This window comes from Polyodon spathula, chromosome 6 (genome assembly GCF_017654505.1).
Source record: "Polyodon spathula isolate WHYD16114869_AA chromosome 6, ASM1765450v1, whole genome shotgun sequence".
In the NCBI taxonomy this organism is placed as follows: Eukaryota; Metazoa; Chordata; class Actinopteri; order Acipenseriformes; family Polyodontidae; genus Polyodon; species Polyodon spathula.
This window is the reverse complement of record NC_054539.1, coordinates 57,252,438-57,273,468: the sequence shown is the minus strand read 5'-3', so window position 1 is coordinate 57,273,468 and position 21,031 is coordinate 57,252,438. Positions and strand designations below refer to the sequence as shown.

Sequence of the window (21,031 nt, the reverse complement as noted above, 5' to 3'; positions counted from 1 at the left end):
GCAAAGCCAAGCAAAAAACATAACTTAAGAGACAGACACAGGACTGATCTAGAAATGTAATGCAAAATAGTTTTTTTTATTTTTTTTTCCACAAGGTATCGTGTGGAACTGCGGTTTGTACCACTGCAATCTGAAGATCTAAACCTGCCTGAATACACTTTAAAACGCAAAAATAATGCAGATATTAAAAAAAATAATAATAATCAGAACAGAAGTAATATATAAATACATTTCCTAACACTTCCAGCCTATTCTCAACATACCTTTGTGAGGAGTTCTTTTTGGAAGGTGTAATCAAGGTTAGGGTAGGGTCATTATAATAGTAGACGATTCTGTAATCTTCCCCTTCAAAAGAGCAGCAGTGCTCACCTACCTCCATCTCAATACTTTATTCAAATGCAAAAGCAAAAGAACATTTATGAGAGGATATTTAGCAAGAAACCACTTATTACCACGAAGGAGTAGGTTGTTTTATTTAATATCTTTTCAGTCCAAGATCTTCTTCCAATTAACCTGCATGGACTTGATGTGAGCACTGCTGGTCTGAGGCAAGGTATTTAATTCTGCTAAGTATGCTTAATGTATACTTGTTGCAGAACAAAAGATCTCAAAATCAATGCACTTTTTTTTTTTTTTAAACTGCAACAATTTTTTTCCCCCAGCAACAGAGACATGTCAAAGGATTCTGCTCCTTTTAACAAACGGTTACCCACGTAGGTGTGAATTTTGCATAGAACAGTGTGGTCAAATGCTGTAATTGCCGCACTCAGACCATTACATACTGTTGTACTTTCTGTAGGCATAACGCTAAAGTTAACACTCAAGTTTCTATTGGAAGCAGAGGGGTAACCTGTTTTTCTGCATTCAGCAAACAGCATGGACAAACCCAGCTTAATCCAGGTATTATTTCACCAAAGCATTCTACCTTAATGAAGTGCATGCTCTCACTGAAGGTGGGGAGAAAGTTACAGCAGATCAGGTAACGTGTTATGTGCATTTAGGAAACCTATAGCTAACCACTTGTCAGTTTCAGGAGGGTAAGGTCTAGGAAGGGCTGGAATGGATGACACAACACTGACATGCATTCACATTTTCATTTGTTTTTCCACAGAAACATACCATGGTATTTGCACCCTTGAGACATCACACCATCTAAAAGAGCCTGTGAAAGTTTATCACTGCTGGGACTGCAGACAGAGGGAATGTGTCTTTTAGGGTGCAGAACACTTCACACTTCACTACAGGCTTTTATATATTATTTGTCCCATTTCCCACTACAATATTTTTTGGAAAGAATTTGCTTTATTTAAACTACAGTTGACAACAACAACTATATATTCTACTAAATAATTATCGTCCACAGACAAGGCTGTCTGTTCAGGTTTAGGTTTAGTTGTAGTGGAAATTGTTAACCCTAGCACTAAATAATAAGTGTAATAATAGTAATCACTTCCAGAACAGTATGACTTAAAATAAATCTCACAATGTAAGTCTATAGTGTGGCAAACCCCATACTGAACACTCGGTAATAACAAACATATTACTAACTGTTAATAGCAGACACCAATATTAAAATTAATTCACATTTTCGTTATTTCTTCTACTAAAGCATACAGTTGGTCTACAACAACATTTGCCTAAAGTAATTGCAATCATTGTTAGTAGAACTGGGTCACAGTGCGAAACATAACATGTAACAACCATTACAGTATTATGAAAGTGTTTTATTCAAACTACCCTAATAATCAAAGTTTCCTAGGTAGTAAATTTAAATACACTGACACTCTTAAGCTGGAGACCTGGCTGCAGTTCCGGGTACCAGGTTCCGACTACACATGCTTAAACAGCACTCTCTCAATTTCAGGGCGGTGTGTAGTCAGACAAATATATTCTGTTTGGTACAGTGGAGTCTAATTACATACGCAACAGTGGATGTTTAGTCATAAGCTATAGATTCAACAAAAGTGATATTGTTCATATAAGACCAGCACCCCGTTCACACTTGCAGTTTAGACCAGAAAGGCGGCCCTGGGCCGGGTGAAATTTAGACCAGCTTTTTGATGCGGTCTTAAGTACCAATGCCGCCTCAGGGCCGGCCCATCTTCCTGTGTGAACCCAACGCAGGCCCTGGGCCTGCCTTAACGCGTCAATGCGGTGACGTACCTCAAATCACTCCCCTACTAGGTCGAGTGTAGTAGATCAAAACAATGTCGGTTTTAAGGGGTAGCAGCTGAGACGATGCAGAAATGAACCCTTAGCGGTCCATTCAGCGCTTGTCAGGCGTGTCATGTCAAATTAATTTTAACACGTGCTGTTTTACTTTATTTTTTTCCCCCCAGAGTAAAGCAGGTTTAAAATGCATTGAATCGCAAAAGGACAGTCCTGCATCTCCAGCCAAGCCCCACCCCTTGTTCGCTGTATTTTTCACATACCTCATTATAGATGCAGATACTCTCCCGATCACTCGTTTTATCACCTGAATAATGCGATCCAGGTCCTTATTTTATTACTATAACATCTCCAAAATGCTACGCAAATGTCTGTGATGTTCTTTGAGTGGTGGATGCAGAAGCAGCTATTTCCTTTATGTCCGTGCTATCTCTTGTGAGAACTCTCGGAAATACTGAGCAGCAGGCCAAAGAGAAACCCACCACGGATCTTGAATTTTATGGTACCTACGGCGATCTCCAGCCAGGAAAATAGCAATGGGGAACGCACTGCATTCACCAACACTTGACGATGATGATGGGTCAGTCATGAATAGTAAGTATTTCTTCAATGTACAGCTTTCATTAAAACAATAAAACTTATATATATATATATATATATATATTATATATATATATATATATATATATATATATATATATATATATATATATATCATGTGCAATAAGTACAGTACCAAAAAGTAAGATTGCCATATGTACGTTTACAAATTTCCCAGCTCAATCTCTTATTTGGACTTCAGGGAATGCTGTGTTTATGTCACTGTTTACATTCCCGACAAGCACTTCACCGCAATTTAGGCTTCCTTTTCAGCCACATATGTGAACGCACTTTGGTCTCCAGCACTCCTCTAAAACCCCAGTGCCTTTTAAAATACTAGTTTAAAATCACAGACACGACAGAATGGAGACCAAAAACACAGGCAGAGAAATATAGTATGCCTTTAAATTCAGCTGCCCCGTACTAGATGAGTAGGAGAGAGCACAGCTGGGGGTTGTGGCGCCAGGAGAAGCCGAGTCTCCCAGAGAGGGAGTGGGATGTGGTCATTGAGGTGGCTGTCGAGTCGGTGCCGGAGAAAGTGCAGCTGTTGGCAGAGAGTCCCACGAAGCCAGAGGGAGAGTACTCCGTGCCTCCAAGGAGGGAGTGTCCTATCCTGCCAGCGTCAGAGCCCCAGAGAGAGAGCCCAGCACTACTGCCTAAGAAAGAGAACCCCGCACCACAACTGCTGTCTGAGAGAGTGTCCTGCACCGCCTGACACAGTGTCCCATGCCGCCCAAGAGAAAGTGCTCCACACTGCCAGTGAGAGCATGCTGCGCTGCCGCCAGTAAGAGACTGCACAGTGACGTCAGCGAAAGAGTACCTCCCGCCACCCTGAAGAGACTACGCTACCAGAGAGAGAGTACCTTGTGCCGTCAGAGCCCCAGAGAGAGAGCTCAGCATTGCCAGAGCCACAGAGAGAGAGCTCCATGCCGCCACAGCCCCAGAGAAAGAGCCTCACACTGGCAGAGCCCCAGAGAGGGCACCCAGCATCACTAGAGCCCCAGAGAGAGAACCCAGCATCGCCGCCCTAAACAGAGTGCCCCATACCGTGGCTGCAGCACCCAGCCCTCGCCAAGCCGGGTTCTGAGGTTGCTGTTGGGGCTGTGCTAGATAGCCTCTGCCCCGTTGTGTGGAGGGGGGCAGCGGTCCCAGGAAGCCCGGACCCAGGAGGCACTGCTGTCCAGGACTGGCACGGGGGTCTGGAATTGGTAGCTGCCCTGGAGCCCCGTGATGCGGCCCAGCCCCTGAAGTGGCCGTCACGTTGCTTTGCTGTCCTCCGCCCTGGCAACCACACAGGCTGCCACACAGGGACCAGGTCAGTGCTTCCCGAAGCGTTTGAGTGTGGGGCAGTGTAGCGGCTGGTCAATTTCGGACTGCTTGGGACTGGACGCTACGGGTGGGGTGCAGGAATGTTAGTGTCAGTGTGCTGTTGTCAGTAGATGCGCGTTTTGTGTCTAGGCAGTGTTGACGCACTGCCTGGGGTGTCATGTGCACAGCGCAGCGGTCTGTAGATTGGGTCTATGTTTTGACTTGTGCTTGCTTCCTCCAACCAGTATTTTGTTAATCTATTCAGACATTAATATTTCACAAAATTGCAGCAAATAAATAGGATCACAAAAGAGTATTTCATTCCAAAAATGCTCAATTAGATTGAAATCCAGGCATTGTGGTGGCCATGGAAGGTACCTGAAGTATCTGTCATACTCCAACAATTCTAGGTGTGTGTGGCAGGGCGATTGCCCTTCACAGATGGATTTAGTATTGGTATAATTTGTATGTGGAAATGGGTTTATGGTGTGTCTTTTTGGAGTTGATTTGTGTGATTAAATTATTGTTTACAGACGGGTGCTCAATTGAGACTTGCTGCCTGCTAGGCCTGGTTGAGAGGAAGGGCAGCAAGTGATTGGCTTTGCTGGTCCTCAATCAGCAGGTGGGTGGGTCTTGACCGAGTGTCCGTCAGTTTAAAAACATCTGTTGGAGATCACTCGGGGTGACTGCAATGGCATTCGCAATGCCATGCTACAGAAGGGGGTGCATATACTCAGGAGGAGAATGTCTGCTCTGAGCCTCCGCTCAGCTACGCAACCCTGAAACTGCAAGCGGGGCTGGTGAAGGCAATGCCCAGCCAAGACATTATAAAGCAGCAGGAGTCACCATATGAATACCAGCTCATAAGTAGGTTAGTTTAGGGGACCCCAAGTAATGCACAGCGAGGGTAGCCGGTTCCTGGAGCGGGACGCCTCATTTATAAAGTTAGTGCTCGCCCTGTATTTTGCCTTTTGTACAGCTTGCTGTATGTGTCCTCTGTGTGTTACCATTGCTGGTAACGTCACATGACTTCCTTTGTTTATTTACTTTTGTATTAATAAATCCTGCGTGCCTGTGCTGGCGTTTCAGCTCCACCTCCCATGTCTCTGTATTACTTAAGCAATACCCACACTCATGACACGAGCACCCTGTAAGTAGTCATCACCAGCAGAGTACAAGTGCATCATTGTTGAGTTAACTACGGCAACCTTATAGTGCTGCAAGGACAAAACGTCACATCCAAATTTGCATCTATAATTCAGGACAATGCTAAATCCAGTTAAAAGACATGTGCTAATACACTTTATTAAGGATTGTAGAAGCCTTTGGCTTTGCTGAAGTGCATTTACATATTTAACTCAAAAGACACCTGAATATACTGGGATCCTAACTGTGTTAAACTGTCCAAGTGAACTTGGAGACATATGGTACCTCTATTCCTAGCAAATCCAAGACATTGTCAGAGTAGTCAAAACTGTTAGACCAAACAAGTCTGATTTCAGTGTGAAAGAGGCTTAAGATTTATGACAGTATTTTATTATCTGCAACTGCTTTAAAAAATAAATAAAAAATACTGTCAAACAATGTAAATTTGCTTGAAAAGGTTTTTGGTTTTTTTTCCCACAATTCACTATTAACCAATTGGGTGGCTAGAACAATCTAATCACCTTGCAGACTCATCACATAATAAAATCTGTGCCACTGTGTCTTTTTGTGTTACAGAATCACAAATAAACTACAACCACAGTATGCAGAATAGTATCCCGTAATACTGTTCCAATAATAGTTTGAACAAAACCAGACACATTTCTGAGACACAGCCCTCAGTAGCTCAGTTAGCCTGGTGTCAATGCTGTGAAAACAAAGGTTATGTATGCATCTAGTGTACAGCAAGCAGCTTTGGAAAATCTGTACCCAAACTGGAATGGTGTGGATGACTATTATTATTTTGTAAAAAGTACAAGTATTCTAATGCACATACTACATAGGGAGAGACCCCTCCACGCACCACGAGATACTATGACATACAAAATAAATGTGCAATTTAGGTGCAATTTTGTGTTTTATTTGTATTGCATGGACATGAATTGCAGTCATAACAGAATGCAGAACATGTGCATAATATTCTGTCATAGGCAGATTTTGCTCATCACCTATTTGTGGGGTGAATTGTACGTCGAAAATAATAAACACAGTAATCAAAAAAATCGACGTTAAGTGTGACTGAGTACAGATGTTTTGACCCATAGCACTTAAGCTGCTATGCCTTTAAACAAGATAAGCATTTTCAATACGGCGGAACACTGTGTTACCCTCTGCGGTGTCTGTATCACATGCATCTCTGGACTGCTCCACTTTAAGTGCGACACTGGGGGGGTACAGTGGGGGATGTTACCGGTTTGCTAATAACGTGTCACCTGACTCCGTCCGATTTACAGACTGGGGAGGAGAGAAATTAAATAAATAAAAATAAAGGAATACAAATTCATTGAAGCATCACCATCATTCACACCCTCGGCAACCAGCATCACTTATGTAGATAGGCAGGATAAGAGACGAGAAAAAAAAAAAAAAAAAAAAAAATACCAAGAAATGCATCCCGCTGGCAAGAGGAATGAAATGAGCTCTGTTTAATGAATAAGAAATCCTACATTATACAAATACAGCACCGTGGACTGTGAAGAATAATCATCGATTCAGTGAGAAGGACATCGACTGTCATCCTGATACAGAACAGTCATTTTATCACAGGGTTCAAAACAAGCGTTGTGTTCTTTTTTTTTTTTCTGCATGCATGTCGTGCAGAGGGGTTTCTGTATTTTTGACAGCAGCAGAGGGGTTAAGTCAGCAGTTATATATATATATATATATATATAAAAAAAAAAAAATATTAACGGGATTTGTTTTCTTTTCATTTCATAGGAAGACAAGATCCTTAGGTTACCGGTACCGAATTATTAGTGGAGTTTGAAAGAAAGCACAATATTAATTCAAAGAAAGAAAGAAAAAAAACGCTTTAATCGTGTTTTATTTATTTATTAAGAGAAATACAATAAAAACAATTCTGTTACATAGGCAGAAAAAAACGGTAAAACGGGGCAGAAAATATTTAAAATTATACATGATAAGGGAACCAGTTAATTTCATGTTGAAATAATAAACCCATTTTATTATATCTTGGCTGAAAACAATTTATATAACATATCCTAATAGGTTATTTAAAAAGAACACATTTGAAATATATAATATAACCATTTGTTGGTTAAAGAGAAATCTATTTATGTGAGATTAATTCTTGAGGTTGTTGTAGCTTTGGAAAGATGTCGGGTCAGACTCTAACAGATCGCATTGCTGCCGCTCAATACAGCGTTACTGGCTCAGCGGTGGCACGAGCTGTCTGCAAAGCGACCACTCATGAGGTGATGGGACCCAAGAAAAAACACCTGGACTGTAAGTGTGCCCTGTTTTTCTATTTGCATCATTGTTTTCAAGATGAAATGCAATATTATTGTATATGACATCGATATATGTATGAATGTTTTTTTTTTTTTTTTAAATGTAAGAGGATGAAATTTGGAGGGTGGGAAGGTCTGGTGGAAACGCATTTGCATGTGATTTTTTTCCCTTCCCCTCACTGGCAAAGCCAGTGTGGCTCTGGCTCAATTACTGCACTGTACATGCCATTTTGCAAAACACATTTATGCATATAAATTATTAAAACAAAAGTTCCTCTATTGGGTTCCAAAAACGTTTTATAATTTGTAGCTCTGATGTAAGTATTTCAGTCCCCCTCCCCAAACCACCGTTTAGTAGCCCAGGGCTGATGATGCTATGGTAACGCATCTTCTTCACAGGCCAAATGGTAAGATATGCGACATGGCATCCAGTCTGGTGTACCTTGGGCCTTTGTCAGCATTGCACAGTGATCTTCCAGCTAGCAGTTCTTTGGCTACAGTGATGATCTCATCAGGTTTTCCCTTTCTCTCAAGATGGAATCCACTCTGCCTTGTTCTAAAGAAGGAGTAGAGCACCAATGAAAAAAAAGCAGCTGAGGCATTGTGAAACTTCACTGTGACTATTTCTCAGGATTCTTTAAATTTCTTGTCATTCTAAAATACTGGATTACTATATGTCTTTGAAAACTGGCCACCACAACACACTTATTTTTCTTAAAAACTTAATGTAACCTTTGCCAAGCCTCACAGAAACATTATCTACAGAGTACAGGGAGCAGCTGTGTTGTTGCAAATGGATACATTATATTAAAACTACTGTATTCTTTCGAACTTAAGATGCAGCCCAAATTTCCCACCCTCAATTTCAGGAAAAAATAGAACATTAAATAAATATGCATTTACAAAGGTACAACCTCAATTAAGCATATGGAGACAGTTTGCGGGCGTCTTCTATCACACAGAACATTACAGTTATGTGCTGCTTCTCACTTCCAGTCGTGATTACTCACACCTGTTTTTCTCCCAGTTTGTGGTATTGCTTGGCATGTCGAACAACACAAGGGTCTGATCAGCATTTCCGATCTGTCCAAGCTGGCACTGTTTGTTAGAAACGCTGAAATTGTAAAAGCTTCTCTTTGCATGCCTGTCTGTATGTATGTCATGGATAGTTCGAGATCCAACAGTAACGTTGCTGCTTGTGCATTGGGACAGTGACATCACTGTTTTTTATCTTTTATCGGAAGTCAGTCACGTTGCTGTTTGTGTACTCGGGTAGTGACTTTGTTGCTGATTTTAATACATGCATCACAAAACTATATTCAAATTTATGATGCAGGCTATTTTTGCGAAGCAAAAAAGTTGTTTAAAAAGTGTGTCTTAAATTTGAAGGAATATGGTATAGTATTTCAGAAAGGAGTCATCCACAAAAGATTTAAAATGAACAATTCTTTATTGCATTTGACAAATGATCATGCCCATAATGAAACGTAATATAATTTGGCACATTGCCTTGTTCGTTAGAGCCTGATAGCCACCCCTATAGGCTGGACGAACTACGATGTAAATGTATATTGACTGAATGATAACTAATGCCAGTGGGCAGGACAAGTGGCACTCGGGGCCACCTTCCCCCAGACAAGGCACAGTAAGGTGGAGGTAGGTGAGGAGGAGGATCAAACAAAGAAATGACAAGGAGGTGTATTTAAAGGATCAGCTTGATTACGTATGTGATTCTCCTTTCAGAAACACAGCATAGTTTCCAAGTCTTGGTAAGCGGTCTCCAGATCTTAAAACAAAAAATGTTGTTACAGGACATGGGCCGCACCCATCAGTGGCTGCACTGTCTGATTAGCAGATCAGCATCCTCTTGCTTGATAGGAAGTGCACAAATTAGGGGCTAATAGAAAAACAATAGCGTTTCCACAATATTTGTCTACCAGGGTTTTAAAATATCCATGTCAGGTACACAGCAAAAAGCCTACATAGTTTATGTTAGACCTAATGGTACTGTGCATAATATTCCAAAATTATAACATACAATGTTTATTCAATTAATCTAAACAGCTAAGCATCTGAATACCACCATTGACTAAATCATTACAATACAAACTTTCCTTATTTTTTTCCCATATTGTTACTGACAGAAATTAACTATTACCATGCACTGTTGGCTGCATGATTTGCATAACCTTACCTTTATTCATTAATATAAATATTGGCAGAAATTAGATTAATTTATATCCATTGGATATGTCCAGTATTTAAATAGCATAGGCCACAGTAACTGTAGACACGCATGCTCTTTTCATTTCAATATCCTTTGTCACTTTATTGGTGTTGTTGAACATGTTAGCTTGATGGCACAATGGTAGTTATATAAGGATATAACTGAGGGGTAAAAATATATTATTTTAAGTCAATATATATATATTTATAAATGTAACAGCTTTCAAACATTGACATCTCCTCTTACCCCCCACTCAGTTTGGGAAGCGAAGCTTCCTTAATGCCACTCCCCATAACTGCATTCCTCTTCTCTGAGTGGATGGCTTAATAGAGATTTTTCTTTTTTTTATAAAAACTTGATGCAGCCAATGATAGCGCTAGCAGGGAGGGACTGTAATTAAATTGACAGCCTTCCAGAGATCGTTGACAGAGCCTGTAGACCCTGAGTCTCTGGGAAAAGTCCAGAGGTTAAAGAACAATATGGACGTCTGAATTTTTCTTTATTGGTTTGCATGCGTACCAGCGTGCCAGTTATGTGAAGCCCTTGTTATAGGCCTACCTCTGCAATGTGCATTGGGTTTGAGATCAGGTTTCCACCCTTCCTTATTTCAGTTCAGCAGCATGGCTGGCTCCATCACAAACTGAAAGTCTTTTCAAGGGTAATTGCATCGCCTTGCCACCTGCTTTTCATAAAGGGCCCTTGGGCAAGTGATTTTTTTTTTTTTTTTTTTTTGGGAGGGGGGGGGGTTGAATGCATCTATTACACAATACATGTTTGTATTGTATAATATACTCTTCTGTCATAGATTGATGCTGTAGTGCCAGTAGAAGACATTTTTTAGAATATTTGTATGCTTTCATAAAAACAATAGACAGTGGTACAAAAAAAGCAAAATGTTCTGTCTTCCCTCGAACATGCAGCTTGTCTTCTAGGTTCAGTACTTCTCTTTTTAATAATGCATGAATTACTTGAAGCACAACATGTATTATTTACAAGGTAAAATGACAAATTACTAGAATCGGTTTGCATACATTACATGTGCACTGTAATGCACCACTTCAGCAAGGTAGAGCAGTCTACAGTACATTTATAGATAGGAGTGTATTTAATTAGACCACCTAAATACATTTTATGTAGAAGGTTTTAAAATGTCAATACTTAAAATAAACAAGTTGTAATTTATTGGCTAGTATTACATTTTTCTTAATAATTTTAACACTTTGTTTTGACTTGCAGGGGTGTCAGAATTTGCTGTTGTACAGAAACAGTGAATGGGGCACATTGCTTCTACAGCTGTTATTTGCTCTAGCTTAAATGCAGTTAATACATTTCAAGCGCAGAATACAGTAATCTGTCACATACCTGACTGCGGTGGGACCAGAGTAAGGGCGGATATGTAAAAAGTCAGATAAATGAATCCTGTTTTAAATACCATTATACACAGCTGTAACAATTACTATAGTCACACAATTATTGTTTTGAGATTCAGCTTTTATTAGGGGGATCCCCTAAATCCCTTGTTTAGAATGACTGAACTGTCTGACGTGTGGGTGCTTGCATGCACTGCTGAGTGACACTAATTGAACGCCCCGCAGGCAACACATATCAGAACAGCTCACGTGACACTACCAGCAGTGGCAGCGCATGGAGCATATACAACACAGTGTATGAAAACTTTGGTGGGATCTACGATCTCTGAACCAGTTTTCTCTGTTGAATAATAAACAAACTGTAGCTACTCACCTGTTTGTCAGTGGTTTTGACTTGTCTACTCACTCACTATCCCACCCTAGGTTTGGTTCACTTGTTCACTCACTTACTCACTCTCTCACACACTCTCACACACACACACAGGTGAGTTTCAGCTTCTTTAGCCCAGTTAGCTTTGATTTTGCAGCAGTCCTGAGGTGAATAAATGGAACCGTTTTACATACTTGCCAACATTTGGAAACTGTTCAGTGGGATGCTCATTGAGGAGGAGGGGGGGGGGGGGGGGGGGGGGGGGGGGGGGGGGGTCATATGCAAAAACACTCATTATCATATAATAGACATACCTCCCCCCCCAACTCAACACGACACGAGCATCATGACAATAAAAATAGACATCATGAAGCGTTCTTACCTTTGTATAAGTTTATGTGTCGATTGATGTGTCATCTGCACAAAGAGCACAGCGTGTCGTTTTCACTAACTCTACTGTGCAGAATAAATGTTTTTTTTTTTTTTTTTTTTCTATGGGTAAATATCGAGAGTTTCTTCCTAAGCATTGAGACGCAGGACATTTGCTAGGAAATTGGGACTGTCGCGACCATATAGGGACTGTTGGCATATATGCTTTTATACCTGATGCCCCCCTGGAACACCCCAACCTACTGATTAGATTTCACACCTATTAATCACACACAACAGGCAGGTTCTCTCGTCTGGTACTTAATTAATTCATTATAATAAATGCACACTCTTCATGCACAGGGCTCCTGCCCTGCCACAGTGCTGTATATACTTACATTAGTGTCAGGTAATTTACACAGTAGCACAATGCATAGGCTTAAGCACAGCTCGCTTTTGCTTTCCTGTAGCCATTTTGCATTAGCGCTGTACACGTGTGTGACGTTGCTGAAGAGCTTGATCATGGTGGATAAATGGTTAAGGAGGATATGTGACGGGCGGAAAAACAATGGATTACTGTATTCTTATTTTAGAGCAAATTAGCTACTGTATGTTGTGTGCTTTTACTACCTTGAGATCAAGATCTGTAAGTGCTAATACTAATTCCATGCAGTTCTTAACTGAATAAAACATTTTTTGAAAGGTAAAAGCAGAGACAAACATGTTAAAACAGCATGGTAAATCATGATATAGTAAATCAAGGTAAATGCACAGTATAAGCATGGTAAACTGTGAAATAATGTTCAATTTTACTGTGGGAGTTTTTTTATATGGTCAACAACAACCAATAGGCTATTACTTTTGAAAGGGTATACAGTATATTAGAAAGAAGATGAAAGATTAAGGTGAAGTTTGTGGAAGTTCTTGTACCTTAAATTACATGTGCTTTGTTGCCATATCTGCCATAATACATTTTAGACTACCCATGACGTAAGTTTCAAAGGGAAGCATGTACTGTATTCTTGAACTAAACTAATGTGAGCCAGATGGACTGTCACCAAGGTCTGCTTTTTGACAAGAGTGCTGATACACTGTATACTATAAAAACAGAAATGTTCAGGGAAGAAAAAATGTCAGATATTGAAAGGGAAAATCGCTGGCCTTAATAGAGAAATAAGTAGTGTATAATTTGCCTATTCATCACTCAGCCAATTGTTAAAAGATTTGGTCAGTTATTAAGTTCACAAGGTTTAATGGAAGATTCAGCCTGTGGTTCTCATGAAATGAAGCACACACCCACAAACCATGCTGGTTGCAAATGAAATCAATAGAACACTAAATTGAACAACACACTGATCGGTTACTTGTGATGCATTTGAGAAATAATTTGCTTCTTGTTAAATTGCATTCTACTGCTGCGATGAAAATGTTGTGAAAGGTGTTGCCAGGGACAGATTCAACCCACAAACTACAGCACCTAAATTATTTACCCTTCATTGTTCACTACAAATTTTCTTTTAGTGATCAACTCATTGGCTCACGTTGTCATTTTTATTCTAATATAAAACTGCTGTCTAGATGGTTCTAGAGCTTTACTAATATAAAGACACTGATCTAGCCTATGTTACATCTATAGCAGGTAACTCAAGAACTTGGGTCAATACAGACTTATCAAAACTGTCACAAACACATTTTTTTATGTTTTCTTTTATCTACTGTAATATTGCTTGTTTGCTAAAAACTGCATTTAAAACTCTTTTTCCTGTTATCTTTATGGGGAAGCAGAGTATTTATACATCAATTGTATTATAATTGCTTTAATAGATGTTATTAGGGAACAATTACACACAACATAAAAAAAACAAAAAAACAATTACCATGCAGAATTTGCATATTTAGTGATACTTATTTAATTATGCACTGGAATGTTTAGAATATACAATAATGTGCTTCATATGCTGACACAAGCTTGTCTGCCCAAATTCGACATTGTTTCAAACTAGAAAACCGCAGAACTAGTTTTATACCTTTATAGACATTGTATTCCTTTTTTCCTTGGCAAGTTCAATTGAAAAATCTTTAGGAAGCCAGATGTGATCTGATTGTTCTGATGATGTAATCATGAAATAGGGTAGCTACTTGTGTCTGTTTGATATTTGGAAAGGCTTGTCTTTGCTGGAGCGTGTTGTTTTTTATTCAACTGCAAGTTTGTAAAATGCATGACAGATGTATGGTCCATTTCAAATTATGTACATTATAAGAAATCGGCTGCTGTTATACATTTCTAAAAATTCCATCTTTTTTTGAAAAGCTGTCATCCTGTGCATAGAACATATGGCATTAGCCAGAACCTGTCTTGCGGAAATGGCATGAGATGATCCAACAAGAGACTATTCTGTAATCTTCTTACACAGTGTTACAAAACTGCATGGAAACACAGGTACTGTATTGCAAGTCGTTAATTCAAGTAGTCGCCTGTACCACCAAATAAACTGCAATGCAGTACAGTATATTCATGTCAGTTTTGATGTCTCACAGGAATGTTGTTGTAGTGTCTTTTATACATACATTCTGCTCTCACTAAAATCTGTAAATAGAAACAGTGGTTGAAACAGTGTAGAAACAGTCGTTTTCATCATAATCGTCACGAAGTTGACATCTGTATACTGTAGACTATGATGTGTGTCGGTACACAAAGCTTATCAAATTACTATAATTCACAGATCAGCAAAAAGCAATACCAACATTTAATATCTGGTACATAATGAATGTATCTGCATTTTTATTGCATGTTTAGCCTATTAGGTTGTTTCAAATACACAAAAATCGAATGAACCGTATATTAATTTTAGTTGCTGTTTTTTTTTTTTTGGTTTAATTTTTTATCATTAGAAAATAACAGAGACATGCTCAAGTATTGCTTCTACAGTACTTGAGCAGGTCTCTGTTATTTAACAATTTGATTTTGGTACAGAGGAGATCAATGAGCTTGTCTGTCTGTCTGTGCTGTATTTGCTAAGCTGTTGGTTTTCAAACACTTGAACTGCAAGCTCAAAGGGCTCCAGACTGCACTGTGACTGCAGTGAGTTAGCGGTGCTCACTGTATTATAAACAGCATTCAGCCAATGCAGCAGGTACTGTAAGATGATGCAGCTAAGAGCGCTGCTTACTGTATAGCAGTCAAGCTTCGGAGTGTGTGGACTGTAGTTCAAAATGGGAATCATTTTGTTAGAAATTATTATACGTTTTGGAAAGTTTTAGTAAGGCTTTAAATGTATATGTGTAACTGATTAAAAGCTTAAACCTTCTGAGTAAATGTCTGTTTACTGCAACAATTCACACACACCAAAATTTAGCAATTAAGCCATTTAATTAAAAACAGTCTAATGCAGAATTTTATGAAACAGAAATTTAAAAAGTGATAACAAAGGTGGTTTTAATTGTAAAAAAAAAGCTTGTTTGTAAAACAATTTAAAGAGTTTTGTATTTAGCTCACATTTCACATACAGTAGTTTTTTAACATCCAGTATTCAATTACAGTGGTTTACAAAATACTACATATTAATTTTGAAGATCCTCATAAAACTTTTCCAGTTTAATGTTCAGTAGAACACCACACTTTTAGGGGTTTCTTTTTTCTTTTTCTTTTTAGTCCACCAATATTGATAATTTGAATAATCTTTCCACTGTAGGAGTTGTCACTGATCTGTCCTTCAGCTAGACTCTGTGCTCATTGTGTTTGATTTCATCATTCTGGACTCCAAGTTGAAATTGCACAGCCTCACAGACTGCTTTAGGACAGCAGATCAAAAACAATCATACAGTGATCATTTCTGAGAAATACTGAAAAACATTCAAAATCTGTGAATGGTAGAAAACATATGAAACACCATACTATTCACTTTTACTATTCACAATATACAGGATTATTATCTGAAAAAAATCTATGGACTGGTCATTCATGGACGTGGTTAGAACACAGTCCTGGAATGGAGTAGTATGTAAGAGCCATCTCTACATGCTAGGTATATTTCTGTTTTTTATTCCTCAGTAACTCAATGTGAATTGAAATGAAATAGATTGATGTTGTCAATTTTATTTTAGTGGGCTGTAAATAGAACATACCTTCAAGCACATTAAACTGAAGTGTATTGATATGTGAAATGTACACTAGTGTGAGTCAATATTCTGTGGCTAAACTCCCTTGCTTTAACTGTGCAGATACAGTGTGGAATCTTTGATTATGATTATGATCAGCTGGGCTATAACAAATTAATGAGATTGAATTATTTTGGGACAATATTTTAGGTGATTTGTACTCCTCTACTGAATTATTTTCTAATGCTTGTTGAACCTTAAACCAAAGCATATAACTCAAGTGCAGCTGAACCATGTGTCGTACAATGTGTGCCGTATAAGTCCTTGAGTAGTTAACTGTTAATTAATTGCCATCAAAATGGGAAAGACGCTGCACACCAAGATGAAGTGCAGTACTAGATCTGAAAATGTATTTGTGCTGTCATTTAAATCCAGTTCAGTAAATCTAAATGTAAATGTTTTAAAATGTGATTTTACGAATCTGTACTGACCACTAGAGGTGTAACATACCACTAATGTTACAATACGATATATCACAGGATGTGTTACACGTGGTGGTCCTGATGGGCTACTTGTATGATGCTTAATAAGGTCAAATGATGATTTGATTAGGACAATGAGAGAGAGAGAGAGTACTGTATGTATTCACGGCAACTATAAAACAGACTTTTTTTTCATTCAAGAACCACTTGGTGAACTACAATGAGCCATGTTGTGATTTTATACCTCTATTACGATATCAAGTATCATGACTCATCTTTACACAATTAATCATTACACCCCAACTGACCACAGTCCCAGTTTATTCAGATGTTTTATTCACATCTACTGCCTGTACTACTGTACTGTATAACCTAATAGACAAGGCTTCTTAAAAAGACACTATGTCTGTGAACGGAGTCAGACATTGATGGGTGGCTTCATGCAGTCTTCAGAATATTATAATTCATGTATGAGGGGTTGTGTTCTTTTTGTTCCTGTGTCGCTTATTTCCTGGTTGGAGGTGATAGAGGTAGTGAAGGCATGGTGGCAGTTCATCAGTCTGCTTTGTGAAACAATCTGAGACACACAGCACAAGCTAAATAAGGCTCTGTATTCACAACAACATCAGCCTGCTGTTAAAGCCATTTGGAATACAGATCACAGATTAGTGTTTAGAGTACTACCGTATCTGAACCTGTATGGATGAGTGGGTTCTTATGTATCTCAGCATCCGAGCAGGACATAGTATTGTGATTGTATTAAAGTAGTTCAAAAGTAAAATTAAGTAATAGCTTCTACTTTAGGGACAGTGTATCAGATTTATAATAATTGGGTACAATCTGAGGTCAAGATTGTTAGACAGTACAAGAGAGGGAGATGGTTGTCTGCAAGCACACTTGATGCATTTCTAGTTATTCTGTGGTTTTTGTAATGTCCTGGAATAAAAAAATATCTGTTGCTGCTTGTCTGACTGTGGCGGATTGTCCAGCCCCTTTATGTTTATTGGTGTTTTATGTTGTATGTAGTGTGTTAATGTTGGTGTTTATGTATAAAATACACGGGATATTAATATGGGTTACGAGCATGAGTGTTTAAAATGTACATTTGTATTTAGGCACAAGGATTGCACAGCACTTCACGTGCAGGTAAAATGTAATAATATGTGAGCACGGGAAATTGCACTTTTATTCATTCACGTGCAGTTGTAGAGACTCCAATTGAATGATTGATTAGCAATCGAGTCTCGATACAACTGCATAAAAGCAGTTGGGTTGTGTGTTCCGGGGTGGAGTTAGAAGGTCATTTAAAAATATAACAATTGCTACAACATGCTGGAAGTGCCAGCATGGTACTTGTTTAGTGTTCGTCCACTGTTTGTCCATTTGTTTGGCCAACGCGTCCTTTGTTTTGTTTGTCTTTTGTTTGTTCAAATCTTTTGTTTGATTATTTAATAAATATATATAAATATACTGATCGCATCTCAGTTTTCATCCGCCAGTCCTTGTTGTGGAGTGTGTTTCTGGTCTGACGTCACACCTGCAAAGTCATCCTGTTCACTTCAAGGAAATCTGTCTAAATAGTAATTTTCCACGACTTCTAATTTCAGTGTTGCAATTTGATAATAAACAGCTGAAAGGGGTGGAAGAGGGTACTGTACCCTTACTTTAAATCTCGACTTGTTATACCTTAAAAGAGCCAAATAGATTGTCTTTAGAAATTAATCAAAATTGTCCATTGTATGACCCATAATGGAGCTGCCCATATGTGCATTACAAGGTAATATTATTTACTACAGTAGGCTACATGAATACGGAGACAGATGCTTTTAAAGGACATGCCTGCCACATAGGTCATGGTGTTCTAATTGTGCATGAACAACATATGTACTGTAAACAAATTATATAGCTACAGTTCATCTTCAGTTGCCAAGATAATGTAATATTAAACAAGACTGTAGTCAGCAATGAGGCACCCGAGGCATGTGCCTCAGTTAAAATCATACTAATAATTATTTATTTAGTCTCTTTTACATGTTGATTTGCTGCAAATAAAATGCATTTCATCCCTTTTTGCATTTGAAGTAAATGGGATACTGGAAGGTTTATTTCAGACAGTGTGTGAGGGGTGTGTCGAATTAATAGGGCTGCGTTTGCAAGAGGCCTTGCAGCTGTCCAGTCACATTAGTAGAAGTGAAATGCATACTCATCAGTATAAATCAGAACGCAGCCAAACAGCTTATCAAATTGACTGGTGAGCTGGAAAGCTCGAGCTGCAACCCTCATTGGTTATGCAGCTAAACTCTCTCCGTCTTGTCAACCCGCTTAAGCTAATTTTTTTGTTGAATGTGATTTTATAATTAATATCACACAAAACTTTGTGTATGCAAGTTCTTGTCTTATCGGTATCTGGATATTGACATCAGTGTTAAAATGATTTGTTTCATAGATTAGGATTTAAAACTAAGTATAGTGTCTACAACAGATATTCTGGCATTGCTACACATCTTATTTTCTTTTATATTGAATTTGAATAATGTGAAGAAAAAGCTACTTATTTCCACTGTACAAAACCACACAGGTTTTGCAAATTTAGAACCTCAGGTACTCAAAATTAATTGTATCTTATTCAGAAAAAAACTAAACTTTTGTATTTAAATAAACAACAAATAATAAAGCTCCTCATATCTTATTTCTTCAGTTATAAAAACTTGGGGGGAGGAATGCACGGGCAAACGTCTCTGTCATTTTTAATGGCTGGCTATAGTCCTGTTAAAAATGTTTGTATGCTTTATACAGTACTTCAATGATGGCGGTAGGAATTAAAAAAAAAAAAAAAAAAAAATGTTTTGCTTGCTTTTCAAAATAAAATGCAAAGCAAATTATTAAATATCAAACATACAATAAAATTGAATAATTTTAGCTTCATTGGGCACTTCAAGTCTTTCATAAATGCAGTGTAAACTAGAAAAAATAACCTCTGACTAATTTAGATTAATATTTTTTAAATGATTTATCATCTACTGATTGGTGTAGTTTCAGTGGTGTGGGCATAATGTGTTATAACGGCTTGTTCCCCTGATAGACAGGACAGCATGTGTATGAAATAATACACTCTATTTGATATCAGAAAAAACAACTTCTGGGGAAAAACAAACAAACATCTGTAAACACAATGAGCAGAGTCTAGCTGAAGGACAGGTCAGTAACAACTCCTATAGTGGAAACATCTTGTTTTTTGGATCCGTAAAACAATTCATTTTTTGGATCCATAAAACAATTTGTAATAAAAAAAAAAAGCTTATAGTAAAACATTAAACATTACAATGTTTAGTTTTACACATTTAAATTGTAAGTGTTTTGAAGTCCCTGAAGGCTTTCTTTGAGCACTGAACTCCAGTGTTTTATCCTAATCCACATCTTAAAACATTTCCAGAAGTAGTGCTGAGCTTTGGATGTGTGTTGAAAGTTGTTGAAAGTTCATTTTAATATTTGATTTAAAGTGGATAAGAAGGGTTGGGTTATGGGTTACATCAGTAAGGAAAACCATGTTGAAATATTGTAAGTGCACCGTATTTATTAATCTATAAAGCTAAGTTTCCAGTGGAGACTTCTTTTGAAGTAGGGTGTAATAGTTGTGTACTGTATCAATTCATGACCCCAATTCTGATGCAGGGAAAGCTCATTCTGTTGAGTGTTATTGACTGTGAAGGTGTTCTTAAATATTTCAGCTTGCAGCTTTTGCATAAACTGTTCTGATTTAACTCTGCCTTAACTAGTGGCATAAGTACTACACTATACCATAGGTACAGCTGTGGACAAATGTTTTGTGTCACCAAGAATTTTAGGATTGAGACATAATAAAAAACAAAAAAAAACCAAAAACATAATTTAGATCTTTCATTTAACATCATGTATTCAAAGATATTGCAAAAGTCTCCCAGAAGCCCTAATAGTAGTTCTGTATTTCTTGTTAGATTTTGAAATGTCAAGTCCTTTAAATTGTTGTCAATTTTTTTTTCAGTATGGTAATGTAACATTACTCAGCAGGTTTCATTTGATTTCATGAAGGTGATGCCTTTGGCCACAGCTGTACACTTGCAATACTATATATTACATAGTTTTTTGTGTACAGTAAGTGTCCTCACATTATCTCATGAAAACTGCAATCCTGTTAAAGTCATTTTCAGTCACAGTGGGCAAAACATTTGATTTGACAGACTTTGATTTAAAAATTGCCAGAACAATTTAAGGATCATTAAGACTTGTCACATTTGATTAGGGCCATCAAAGCTGCCTGTGTTGGCTGTTCACCCTACTGACAGTGTTATGGCAGGAGTTTCTCATTTCTGCATGATAGGCTTTCTGTATGATAGAAAAAAAAACAAAAAAACATGAGTGTCAAAAATATACATGGAAGGTGAATTTTTTTTTAAATTCGTCCTTATGCATGGTTTAACTTGCAGCTTCTGGTGATGAGGCCTCAGTCAGGTTGTAGCGCATTTAATTCTATGCTGCTGAAACAATGACAGCGGGAGCAGAGTTGATCCTGCTGGGGTCTTGATGCCCACTGCTAACATATAATA

The 21,031-nt window shown here is 38.2% G+C and overlaps 1 protein-coding gene across 15 annotated transcripts in view; it reads left to right on the top strand.

Annotated features, from left to right (window-relative positions):
• The first annotated feature begins 6,928 nt into the window (after positions 1 to 6,928).
• LOC121317380 (clathrin coat assembly protein AP180-like) overlaps positions 6,929 to 21,031 on the top strand; it is a 72,370-nt gene continuing 58,267 nt past the window's right edge. For all 15 annotated transcript variants that reach the window (XM_041253252.1, XM_041253243.1, XM_041253250.1 and 12 more), the window contains exon 1: positions 6,929 to 7,527. In XM_041253252.1, the coding sequence (XP_041109186.1) occupies positions 7,398 to 7,527 (130 nt within the window). In that variant the 5' untranslated portion in view covers positions 6,929 to 7,397. The remainder of the gene's footprint in view (positions 7,528 to 21,031) is intronic.